The sequence below is a fragment of the Somniosus microcephalus genome, chromosome 4, assembly GCF_052327205.1.
Source record: "Somniosus microcephalus isolate GS21.2 chromosome 4, FLI_Smic_1.0, whole genome shotgun sequence".
Classification (NCBI taxonomy): Eukaryota; Metazoa; Chordata; class Chondrichthyes; order Squaliformes; family Somniosidae; genus Somniosus; species Somniosus microcephalus.
In genome coordinates, this window is record NC_140990.1 from 11,048,118 (window position 1) to 11,061,764 (window position 13,647).

Sequence of the window (13,647 nt, forward strand, 5' to 3'; positions counted from 1 at the left end):
TCTCCCAGATTCCAGCCCCAGCTCTGTGCTGACTGTGGCCCCTCTCCCAGATTCCAGCCCCAGCTCTGTGCTGACTGTGGCCCCTCTCCCAGATTCCAGCCCCAGCCCTGTGCTGACTGAGGCAACACCTGCCCTTTTACCTCCTCCCTTCCCACTGTCCAGGGCCCCAAACACTCCTTCCGGGTGAAACAGCGATTTACTTGTACTTCTTGCAATTTATATACTGTATTCGCTGCTCACGATGCGGTCTCCTCTACATTGGCGAGACCAAACGCAGATGGGCGACCGCTTTGTGGAACACCTCCGTTCAGTCCGCAAGCATGACCCCCGAGCTTCCGGTCGCCTGTCCCTTTAATTCCCCACTCCACTCTGACCTCTCCATCCGCGGCCTCTTGCACTGTTCCAACGAAGCTCAACGTAAGCTTGAGGAACAGCACCTCATCTTTCGATTAGGCACTTTACACCCTTCTGGACTCAACATCGAGTTCAACAATTTCAGGCCATAACCTCTGCTCCTATTTTTTCCACATGGCAGTCGTTGATGATGATTCTGCCATTTCCCATTTACACCTCTTCTAAACTCCTCTTTTGTTTCTTTATTTGTCCCATTAGAATCACAGAGTGGTTACAGCACAGAAGGAGGCCATTCGGCCCGTCGAGCCCGCGCTGGCTCTCTGCAAGAGCACTTCAGCTAGTCCCACTCCCCCGCCCTTTCCCCGTAGCCCTGCAAATATTTTTCCTTCAGGTACTTCTCCAATTCCCTTTTGAAAGCCACAACTGAAACTGCCTCCACCACCCTTTCAGGCAGTGCATTCCAGATCCTAACCACTCGCTACATAAAAAAGTTTTTTCTGACGTCCCCTTTGCACCTTCTGCCAATCACCTTAAATCTGTGTCCTCTGGTTCCCGAGCCTTCCACCAATGGGAACAGTTTCACTCTATCTACTCTGTCCAGACCCCCTCACGATTCTGAACACCTCCATCAAATCTCCTCTTAACCTTCTCTGCTCCAAGGAGAACAACCCCAGCTTCACCAGTCTCTCCACATAACTGAAGTCCCTCATCCCTGGTACCATTCTGGTCAATCTCCCCTTAACCTTCTCTGCTCTAAGGAGAGCAACCCCAGCTTCTCCACATAACTGAAGCCCCTCATCCTGGAAACTGAAGCCCCTCATCCCTGGAACCATTCTGGTAAATCTTTTCTGCAGCCTCTCTAAGGCCTTCACATCATTCCTAAAGTGTGGTGCGCAGAATTGGACACAATAAGAAAGAAAGATAGACTTGCATTTATATAAGAATATAAGAAATAGGAGCAGGAGTTGGCCATTCGGCCCTTCGAGCCTGCTCCGCCATTCAATGAGATCATGGCTGATCTTCTGCCTCAACTCCATTCACCGGCCCTATCGCCATATCTCTTGATGCCCTTACTAGTCAGAAATCTGTCGACTTCTGTTTTGAATATACTCAATGACTGAGCCTCCACAGCCCTCTGGGGTAGAGAATTCCAAAGATTCACCACCCTCTGTGTGGAGGAATTTCTCCTCATCTCAGTCCTGAATGGCCTACCTTTTATCCTGAGGCTGTGGCCCCTGGTTCTTGACTCCCCAGCCAAGGGAAACATTCTCCCAGCATCCACCCTATCAAGCCCTGTAATAATTTTGTATGCTTCAATGTGATCCCCTCTCATTCTTCTGAATTCAAGAGAATACAGGTCTAGTTTACTCCATCTATTCTCATACGACAGTCCCGCTATTCCAGGAATCTCGTGAACCTTCGTTGCACTCCCTCTATGGCAAGTATATCCTTCCTTAGGTAAGGAGACCAAAATTGTACACAGTACTCCAGGTGTGGTCTCACCAAGGCCCTATATAATTGGAGGCAGCGTTGGTGGTAACTCTCCAGTGCTTTGAGGTGCACTGGTGAGGGACCAACAATGCTGCCTCCGCAAGATCCTGCACATTCATTGGCAGGATAGACGCACCAACGTCAGTGTTCTCGCTCAGGCCAACATCCCCAGCATCGAAGCTTTGAGTACACTCGATCAGCTCCGATGGATGGGTCACATTGTCCGCATGCCCAACACAAGACACCCAAAACAAGCGCTCAACTCGGAGCTCCGGCACGGCAAGAGAGCCCCAGGTAGGCAGAGGAAATGCTTCAAGGACACCCTCAAAGCCTCCTTGAAAAGGTGCAACATCCCCACTGACACCTGGGAATCCCTGGCCCAAGACTGCACAAAGTAGAGAAGACACATCCGGGAAGGCACCGAACACCTCGAGTCTCTCCACCGGGAGCAAGGGGAAGCCAAGCACAAGGAGCGCACGTAAACCCAAGCACCCCACCCACCCGCCCCTTCAACCAACATCTGCCCCACCTGTGACAGAGACTAGGACCCGCATTGGACTCATCAGTCACCTGAGAACTCATTTTTAATGTGGAAGCAAGTCATCCTCGGTTTCGAGGGACTGCCTAAGAAGAAAGAAGATATAATTGGAGTAAGACTTCTTTACTCCTGTACTCAAATCCTCTTGTAATGAAGGCCAGCATACCATTTGCCTTCTTAACCGCCATTCATGACCACCGGACATCCCAAAGCGCTTTACAGCCAATGAAGTACTTTTAAAGTGCAGTCACTGTTGTAATGTGGGAAACGCGGCAGCCAATTTGCGCACAGCAAGCTCCCACAAACAGCAATGTGATAATGACCAGATAATCTGTGTTTTCGTCATGTTGATGGAGGGATAAACATTGGGCTCAAGACACCGGGGATAACTTCTTCGAAATAGTACCACCTGAGGGGGCAGACGGGGGCCTCGGTTTAACGTCTCATCTGTAAGACCGCACCGACACTGCAGCGCTCCTTCATTATTGCCCCTCCGACAATGCAGCTCTCCCACAGCATTGCTTGCTCGGACAGTGCGGCGCTCCCTCAGTACTGCCACTTCGATGGAGCAGCGCTCCCTGAGCACTACCCCTCCAACAGTGCGGTGCTCCCTGAGCACTGCCCTTCCGCCAGTGTGGCGGTCCCTCAGAACTGACCCTATGACAGTGCGGCGCTCCATCAGTACTGACCCTCCGACAGTGCGGCACTCCCTCAGTACTGACCCTCCGACAGTGCGGCACTCCCTCAGTACTGCCCCTCTCATAGTGCAGCACTGCCTCAGTACTGACCCTCCGACAGTGTGGCACTCCCTCAGTACTGCCCCTCCGACATTGCGGCGCTCCCTCAGTACTGCCCCTCCGACAGTGCGGCGCTCCCTCAGTACTGCTCCTCCGACAGTGCAGCGCTCCCTCAGTACTGCCGCTCCCTCAGTACTGCCCCTCCAACAGTGCAGCGCTGCCACTCCGACACTCCCTCAGTACTGACCCTCCGACAGTGCGGTGCTTCCTCAGTACTGACCCTCCGACAGTGCGGCACTCCCTCAGTACTGACATTACGACAGTGCGGTGCTCCCTCAGCGCTGCCACTCCGACAGTGCGGCGCTCCCTCAGTACTGCTCCTCCGACAGTGCAGCGCTCCCTCAGTACTGCCGCTCCGTCAGTACTGCCCCTCCAACAGTGCAGCGCTCCCTCAGCGCTGCCACTCCGACAGTGCGGCACTCCCTCAGTACTGACCCTCCGACAGTGCGGTGCTTCCTCAGTACTGACCCTCCGACAGTGCGGCACTCCCTCAGTACTGACATTCCGACAGTGCGGTGCTCCCTCAGCGCTGCCACTCCGACAGTGCGGCGCTCCCTCAGTACTGACCCTCTGACAGTGCGGCGCTTCCTCAGTACCGCACTGGAGTGTCAGCCTCGCTTTATGTGCTCAAGTCCCACAACCTTCTGACTCTGCTATCCACTGAGGCACAGCTGACTCGTCTTTTACAGTTTCATCATAACTTCCTTGCTTTTTGCACTCTACCCCTCTCCAAAATCAGGGGAGTTATGATGAATTGTTAAACAGTTTTTTTTGCAGAGTGACCAAGGCTGCCTGTAGGAAACAATTTTGCATTTGAAAGCAGCTTGTATTGTGAAGCTTGTGCCCCTTTGCCAGGCCCGCTGCCTGCGGCCCCTCTCCCAGATTCCAGCCCCAGCTCTGTGCTGACTGAGCTGCTCTCACCTGGGGACAGCGCGTCACAATCGGCCCCAGCGCACCTGAGCTGGAGTGGAGGCCCCGCCCCCTTGCCGCGCCGCCATTGGTTGGAGGACCAGGCCGCTCAGTTCAGTTCTCCCAGCTCCGCCCTCTTCTTATTGGTCAGCGCTCTCGTCAGTCAGAATCACATTGCTCCGGCTCACTCCGCCACCCCGCGCGGCTCAATCCGCTCCGTTCGGCGTCCGCGAAGGTCCCGCGCGCCCGACTCTCAGGTTTGGTTTTCCTCGTATTTTACTTTATAATCTCGCTCTCCCCCTCCCCTCGTTTTAAATCGATTCCCCAACACTTTACCCCGGCCGCTAATTCCGCCTCTTCCCCGGGCCCGGCCTTCCGCTTACTCCCCGGAGGCCCCGCGCAGGCGCACTGACGGCCTGGTGTTGTGGTGAGGGGGCCGAATGAGCATGCGCGGCCCCGCCTCCACATTTAAAGGGACACCCACCCCCTCCACATTTAAAGGGACTCCGACCCCCTCCACATTTAAAGGGACTCCGACCCCCTCCACATTTAAAGGGACACCCACCCCCTCCACATTTAAAGGGACACCGACCCCCTCCACATTTAAAGGGACAACCACTCCCTCCACATTTAAAGGGACACCCGCCCCTCCACATTTATAGGGACACCCGCCCCCTCCACATTTAAAGGGACTCCGACCCCCTCCACATTTAAAGGGACACCCACCCCCTCCACATTTAAAGGGACACCCGCCCCCTCCACATTTATAGGGACACCCGCCCCCCTCCACATTAAAAGGGACTCCCTCCCCCCTCTCGTGTGTTCTTCTGATTAAAGGGACTGTGACAATTCCCCCAGCCACCGCACTTTAGCAAGTATGTGAAAGAGCTTGAGAGCCAGCCAGTGGTTCAGTTGGGAGCACCCTCGTCTCTCAGTCATAAAGTTGTGGGTTCAAAGTCCCCACTCCAGGGACTCGAGCACATAAACCTAGGCTGACGGTCTGGGGCAGTGCCGAAGGACCGCCGCACAGTCGGAGGGGCGGTGCCCTGTCGGAGGGGCAGTACTGAGGGAGCGCCGCACTGTGGGAGGGTCAGTACTGAAGGAGCGCCGCACTGTCGGAGGGGCAGTACTGAGGGAGTGCTGCACTGTCGGAGGGGCGGTACTGAGGGAGCGCCGCACTGTCGGAGGGGCGGTACTGAGGGAGCGCCCCACTGTCGGAGAGGCAGTAATGAGGGAGCGCTGCACTGTCCGAGGGGCAGTACTGAGGAAGCACCGCACTGTCAGAGGGGCAGTACTGAGGGAGTGCTGCACTGTCGGAGGAGCAGTACTGAGGGAGCGCAGCACTGTCGGAGGAGCAGTACTGAGGGAGCGCTGCACTGCCGGAGGGACAGTACTGAGGGAGCGCCGCACTGTCGGAGGGGCAGTACTAAGGGAGCACCACACTGTCGGAGGGTCAGTACTGAGGGAGCGCTGCACTGTCGGAGGGGCAGTACTGAGGTAGCGCCGTACTGTCAGAGGGGCAGTACTGAGGGAGCAGCGCACTGTCGGAGGGCCGTCTTTCGGAAGAGACGTTCAGGTGGACATAAAAGGTCCCATTATTTCGCAGAAGGGCAGGAGAGTTATCCCCGGTGTCCTGGCCATTATTTATCATGGAAATTGGCTGCAGTGTTTCCCACATGACAACAGCGACTACGCTTCAAAAAGTACTTCACTGGCTGCAAAACCGTTGGTCGTGAAAGACACTGTATAAAGGCCAGTCTTTCTTTATTTTCTCTCCTGTATTTACATTAATTACTTATATAAACCTCTTTTACTGTCTCCTGCAAGGGGAGGAATTGCAGACGGGCAGCTTAACGCAAACTTCACACGAAGATCTGACAGAGTCACTCGAATCATCAGGACCTGAATATCATCGACATATGGAAGCGGAAAGCAGCAATCAGAGTGCGGACAAACTGCACACGTGTCTTGTGTGTGGACGAGGATTCAACCGAAGGTGCAGCCTGGGGAGGCACAAGTGTAACCAAAGCAAGGAGAGTCTGTGCAAATGTCGGGAATGCGGGAAGGGATTCAGTTGCCATTCCGAGCTGGAGACTCATCAACACAGTCACTCTGTGAAATGGCCGTTTACTTGCTCCGTGTGTGGGAAGGGATTCACTCATTCAAGCACCCTGCGTGCACACCAGCGAGTTCACACCGGGGAGAGGCCGTTCACCTGCTCCGACTGCGGGAAGGGATTCACTCAGTTATGCAACATGCTGGCACACCAGCGAGTTCACACCGGGGTGAGGCCGTTCACCTGCTCCGACTGCGGGAAGGGATTCACTCAGTTATGTAACATGCTGACACACCAGCGAGTTCACACCGGGGAGAGGCCGTTCACCTGCTCAGTGTGTGGGAAGGGATTCACTCAACAATCCGCCCTGCTGAGACACCGGCGAGTTCACACCGGGGAGAAGCCGTTCGCCTGCTCTCACTGTGAGAAGAGGTTTAACCAGTCTTGCAACCTGTTGATACACGAGCGTGTTCACACCGATGAGAGCCCTTTTCAGTGCTCTGACTGCGAGAAGGGCTTCAGAAGATCCAGCGACCTGATACGGCACCAGCAAGTTCACACCGGGGAGAGGCCGTTCACCTGCTCTGTGTGTGGGAAGGGATTCAGTTTCTCTTTCGCCCTGCTGATGCACCAGCTGGTTCACACTGACGAGAGGCCGTTCACCTGCTCCGAGTGCGGGAAAGGATTCAATTGTCCCTCCACTCTGCGGGAACACCAGCTGCTTCACACTGACGAGAGGCCGTTCTCCTGCTCCGAGTGCGGGAAAGGATTCACTCGTCTCACCTATCTGCGGGTACACCAGTTGGTTCATACTGACGAGAGGCCATTTAAATGTTCCGACTGCGACAAGAGTTTCAAATGCTCAAAGGACCTGAAGATGCATCGACGCAACCACACCGGGGAGAGGCCATTCAGCTGCTCTCACTGCGGGAAGAGGTTTACGCGCTCATCCGGTCTTCGGAAACACCAGTTCAGTCACACTGGAGAGAGGCCGTTCCCCTGCTCAGTGTGTGAAAAGCGATTCACCAGTTCATCTGACCTGCTGAGACACCAGTTCACCCACACTGGGAAGAGGCCGTTCCCCTGCTCAGTGTGTGAAAAGGGATTCACCAGTCCATCTCACCTGCTCAGGCACCAGCGAGTTCACACCTGAGCGCACTGGCCCCATTCTGCTGTCAATCACATGAAGGACTATTCCGTGTTAATAATGGCAATTACGGGAGCGGGGGGGGGGGGCAGTTTGAAGATGCTGATAACCCCAGTAACCAGGCTGGAGTTTAAGAGGGGTCAGCCTCGGCTCAGTGGGTGACACTCTCACCTCTAGAGTCAGAAGGTCGTGGGTTTGAGTCCCACTCTGGAGACTTGAGCACGTAATCTAGGCTGACACTCCATGGCAGTACTGAGGGAGAGCTGCTCTGTCAGAGGTCCCATCTTTTGGATGCGACGTTAAACCGCTGCCCCGTCTGCCCTCTCAGGTGGGTGTAAAAGATCCCGTGGCTGCTATTTTGTAAAACGGAAGCGAGAAAGGATCTCGACTCGGAAGATCAAGAAGTAGAATAAGGAGCTAAGGAATAACAAGGGGCAGAAAACACTGGTAGGAGTAGTATAAAGGCCCCCTAACCGTAGCTAAACTGTTAGACAGAATATTAATCAAGAAATAGTAGGAGCTTGCAACAAAAGTAATGCAATAATCTTAGGGGACATTAATCTTCATATAGACTGGACAAATCAAATTGGCAAAGGCAGTCTGGAGGATGAGTTCATGGGATGCATTTGGGACAGTTTCCTAGAACAATATGTCATGGAACCAACCAGGAAACAGGCTATTTTAGATCATGTGTTGTGTAATGAGACAGGGTTAATTAGCAATCTCACAGTAAAGGATCCTCTGGGGCAGAGTGATCATAATATGATAGAATTTTACGTTAATTTTGAGAGTGACTTGCCTCAGTCCAAAACTAGAGTCTTAAACTTAAATAAAGCCTATTGCATAGGTATGAGGGGCGAGTTGGCTAAGGTAGATTGGAAAAATAGATTAAAAGGTATCGCGGTAGATAAGCAGTGGCTAGCATTTAAAGAAATATTTCATAATTCTCAACAAAAATGCATTCCATTGAGAAGCAAAAACTCCACGGGAAAAGTGATCCAACCGTGGCTAACTAAAGAAGTTAAGGATAGCATTAGATTGAAAGAAGAAGCTTATAATGTTGCAAAGAATAATAGTAAGGCTGAGGATTGGGAGAGTTTCAGAAACCAGTAAACGTTGACCAAAAATTGATAATAAGGGAAAAAATAGAATGAGAGAAAAATAGTAAGAAATATAAAAGCAGATTGTAAGAGTTTCTACAAGTATGTAAAAAGGAAAAGAGTAGCAAAAGTAAACGTTGGTCCCGTAGAGGCTGAGACAGGAGAAATTATTATGGGGAATAAGAAAATAGCAGAAAAGTTAAAAAAATATGTCTTCACAGTAGAAGACACAAAAAGCACACCAAAAATGGTGGGGAACCAAGGGTGTAATGAGGGTGAGGAACTTAACGTAATTAATATAAGTAGAGAAAAGGTACTAGGAAAACTAATGGGACTAAAAGCCGACAAATCCCCTGGACCTGACGGCCTACATCCTAGGGTTGTAAAAGAGGTGGCTGAAGAGATAGTGGATGCATTGGTTTTGATCTTCCAAAATTCCCTAGATTGTAGCATGGTCCCAGCGGATTGGAAGGTCGCAAATGTAACACCGCTATTCAAGGAAGGCGGGAGAGAGAAAAGCAGGGAACTACAGGCCAGTTAGCCTGACATCAGTGTAGGATAGCGTGTACCTGTAGGATTTAGTAAACATTATTAAGATTCGATAACCATTCTAAGATAACTATAAATATGTGAAATTGTATGTTAAGATCCTAAAAGCCTGTATAAAATGGAGAATGGCTGAGAGCAAAGCAGGATGGGATTATGCCAACCTGACTAAAAACCTCTGTTTAAAATTACTGAAGTAATGGAATGTTGTGCTAAGTTTATGGAGACGTGGAATTCAGCAATATTATGCTTAAAGAGATAAAAACTAGAGAGATAGATAAGAGTTGGAGACGTCCTTCATTGGTCCAGCTATAGGATGGACAGACTGTTTTGTCAACATTCTAGGAAGTGTTCTGTGAAAAGTGAAGATCTGAGATAAGGGTACTTTGTAATGCAGAGAGAAAAAGTCAGAAGGATCAAACAAGGTCATAAGATAGGTAACGAGGGAGCAAGACTTTTTACCAGGTGTTAGAGGGTTAATTACTGCCACATAGGCAAAACGAGAGGGAAAAGGGTATAAAGATACAGGTTTTGAACATCGAAAGCAGTGCACCATGTAACCAGAGATTGATAGGAGCTTCGGTCAACAGAACACAGCAAGATCCCAAGGAAGCGCGCATGGGTCAACGAAACACAGCAGACACATCAGGAAACTTGCGCCGCGGACACTCGGAAGGAACGCCGGGGTTTGAACGAACAGGCTGTGACTATCTTCTTGTTAAGTACTACTTCTTTGTACCGGATGTTTAATGCTTAATAAACCTGTTTTACTGATACACAATATACCTGGACCCAGAGCGGTTTGTGTAGTCACAGACTGTTTTACTGATACACAATATACCTGTACCCAGAGTGGTTTGTGTAGTCACGGACTGTTTTACTGATACACAATATACCTGTACCCAGAGTGGTTTGTGTGGTCACAGACTGTTTTACTGATACACAATATACCTGTACCCAGAGTGGTTTGTGTAGTCATGGACTGTTTTACTGATACACAATATACCTGTACCCAGAGCGGTTTGTGTAGTCACGGACTGTTTTACTGATACACAATATACCTGTAGTCACGGACTGTTTTACTTAAACACAATATACCAGTAGCCAGAGTGGTTTGTGTAGTCATGGACTGTTGTACTGATACACAATATACCTGTACCCAGAGTGGTTTGTGTAGTCATGGACTGTTTTACTGATACACAATATACCCGTACCCAGAGCGGTTTGTGTAGTCACGGACTGTTTTACTGATACACAATATACCTGTAGTCATGGACTGTTTTACTTAAACACAATATACCAGTAGCCAGAGTGGTTTGTGTAGTCACGGACTGTTGTACTGATACACAATATACCTGTACCCAGAGTGGTTTGTGTAGTCACGGACTGTTTTACTGATACACAATATACCTGGACCCAGAGTGGTTTGTGTAGTCACAGACAAATTATTGGAAGAGCTTTTGAAAGCTGCAGAATGGCGCCCAACGTGGGGCTGTGACTATTAACTGAAACCAGGTCTATTGTGCATAAGGCAGGCATTTGGATTTTCGTCTGATCAATGAAAGTTCTTGTGGAAGGTTGGGTTATCTAACAGATAGTGTCTCTTTAACGTACAGTTAGAATGTCGAGTGAGAATGTTTTTGTAAACTATAATGCAAAGTTAATGAAGGTGTGCGATGATGCACAGTTGCAGACGTTGATAGTAGAATGTCTAACAAAGGATGTGAGAGTATCTTTCCAGGACGTTGTTGCGTTCATTGTAAAGCAAGTTCAGGAGAAGAGATGGAAGCCGGATAGGGCAGCGCAGCTAATGGCCTATGCCGCAGTATATTATGGAGAACAGAATAAAGAAACCTTCCTGGAAATGGAAGATGATCAGGAGAAATTAGAAACAGACCAACCACGGGTGGTACAAGAGAATCTTAACATTAACGGGCGAAAAGTCACGGCTTGCAGAGGAGAATCTAACGTTACAGAGGGAAAAGTCAAAATGGGAGAAAGAAGCCATCGAGTTAAGAACAAGAATGAAATTCTTCAGGGACAAGTCTGTGCTTCGGCAGCAACACTGCAGCAACAGAGTGTTAACACCATTCACGCCGGCGTGGCAATGCAGAATCTTGAGCAGGCTAAAAGTCAAGTAGTCTTCTCAACAAAAGATAATGACTGCCTGACCAGTCAATGAAATGACTCAAGAGGAGCCCTAAGGGAGGGGCTCTTCAGCAACCCCAAAAGGCCCCCGTCTCGTATACCATTGACTTGGTCGAGAGGCCCCCAGCCTATAGAAACATAGAAGATAGGAGCAGGAGTAGGCCATTCGGCCCCTCGAGCCTGCTACGCCATTCAATGCAATTATGGCTGATCACCCAAATTCAGTACCCTGTTCCTGCCTTCTCCCCACATCCCTTTATCCCTTTAGCCTTAAGAAAAATATCCAACACCTTCTTGAATATATTTAATGAATTGGCCTCAACTGCCTTCTGTGGTAGAGAATTCCACAGGTTCACCACTCTCTGGGTGAAGAAATTCCTCCTCATCTCAGTCCTAAGTCCCTCCTCATCTCTGTCCTAAACCCCTTATCTTTAGACAGTGACCCCTGGTTTTGGACTCCCCCGCCATCGGGAACATCCTTCCCGCATCAAGTATGTCTAATCCTGTTAGAATTTTATAAGTTTCAATGAGATCCCCTCTCATTCTTCTAAACTCCAGCGAGTATAAGCCCAATCGACCCAATCTCTCCTCATACGTCATTCCTGCCATCCCAGGTATCAGTCTGGTGAATCTTCGCTGCACTCCCTCCATGGCAAGAGCATCCTTCCTCAGATAAGGCGACCAAAACTGCACACAATACTCAAGGTGTGGTCTCATCAAGGCCCTGTACAACTGCAGCAAGACATCCTTGTTCTTGTACTCGAATCCTCTTGCTATGAAGGCCAACATACCATTTGCCTTCTTAACCGCCTGCTGCACCTGCATGCTTACCTTCAGCGACTGGTGCACAAGGACACCCAGGTCTCTTTGCACTTCCCCTTCTCCCAATCTATTGCCATTCAAATAATAATCTGCCTTCCTGTTTTTGCCACCAAAGTGGATAACCTCACATTTATCCACATTATAGTGCATTTGCCATGTTTCTGCCCAATCACCCAACCTGTCCAAATTGTACTGGAGTTTCCCGACATCCTCCTCGCAGCTTACCTACCCGCCCAGCTTTGTGTCGTCTGCAAATTTGGAGATATTCCATCCAATTCCCTTGTCCAGATCATTAATATATATTGTGAACAGCTGGGGTCCTAGGACCGATCCTTGCGGTACCCCACTAGTCACTGCCTGCCACTCGGAAAACGACCCGTTTATTCCAACTCTTTGCTTTCTGTCCGCCAACCAGCTCTCTATCCAAGTCAATACCTTGCCCCCAATCCCATGTGCCTTAATTTTACACGCTAATCTCTTGTGTGGGACCTTATCGAAAGCCTTCTGAAAGTCCAAATACACCACATCCACTGGTTCTCCCTTATCTATTTTACCAGTTACATCCTCAAAAAATTCCAGTAGATTAGTCAAGCATGATTTACCTTTTGTAAATCCATGTTGACTTTGTCCGATCCTGTCACTGCTTTCCAAGTGGTCTGCTATTACATCTTTTGTAAGAAGTCACACAACACCAGGTTATAGTCCAACAGCTTTATTTGAAATCACAAGCTTTCGGAGCGCTGCTCCTTCTTCAGGTGAAGTGGAGAAATGCATAAAGACACAGCTTATATAGTCAGAGAATCATGTCAGATGTTTACAGGTAACCTTTCCAACTGCCATTTATCACACCTCGGCAGAGAGATTATCACAGCAGTCAAAGGTGTGAATGGTGTCCAAACAGGTCAGTCAGGGAAACATTACATCAAAGAACAATGAGGTGGGGTCACAAGGGGTCAAATATTGCAGATGCTGGGGTCTGTATGAAAAAAAACCAGACAAAAAACATTTTTTTTGGCTGGAAATCACAGCAGGTCCGGCCGCATCTGTGTAGAGAGAACAAGCCAATGTCGACTCGAGTCTGGATGACCCTGCATCAGGTGGGGTTACATGTAGCGTGACATGAACCCAAGATCTCGGTTGAGGCCGTCCTCATGGGTGTGGAACTTGGCTATCAGTTTCTGCTCGACGATTTTGCGTTGTGTGTCTCGAAGGCCACCTTGGAGAATGCTTACCCGAAGATCGGAGGCTGAATGTCCTTGACTGCTGAATTGTTCCCCGACTGGGAGGGAACACTCCTGCCTGGTGATTGTTGCGTGGTGTCCGTTCATCCGTTGTCACAGTGTCTGCATGGTCTCGCCGATGTACCATGCTCCGGGGCATCCTTTCCTGCAACGTATGAGGTAGACAACGTTGGCCGAGCCACATGAGTATGTACCATGTACCTGGTGGGTGGTGTCCTCACGTGTGATGATGGTATCTGTGTTGATGATCTGGCATGTCTTGCAGAGGTTGCTGTGGCAGGGTTGTGTGGTGTCGTGGTCGCTGTTCTCCTGAAAGCTGGGTAATTTGCTGCGAACGATGGTCTGTTTGAGGTTAGGCGGCTGTTTGAAAGCGAGTAGTGGAGGCGTGGGGATGGCCTTAGCGAGGTGTTCGTCGTCATCGATGACATGTTGAAGGCTGCGAAGAACATGCGTAGTTTCTCCGCTCCGGGGAAGTACTGGACGACGAAGGGTACTCTC

The 13,647-nt window shown here is 50.0% G+C and overlaps 1 protein-coding gene across 1 annotated transcript in view; it reads left to right on the top strand.

Moving 5' to 3' along the window:
- Positions 1-9,813, top strand: part of LOC147118283 (uncharacterized) — a 237,436-nt gene extending 227,623 nt beyond the window's left edge. The window contains exon 2 of the mRNA XM_085984353.1: positions 5,917-9,813. Within this exon, the coding sequence (XP_085840479.1) occupies positions 6,009-7,298 (1,290 nt within the window). The 5' untranslated portion in view covers positions 5,917-6,008 and the 3' untranslated portion in view covers positions 7,299-9,813. The remainder of the gene's footprint in view (positions 1-5,916) is intronic.
- Positions 9,814-13,647: the final 3,834 nt, after the last annotated feature.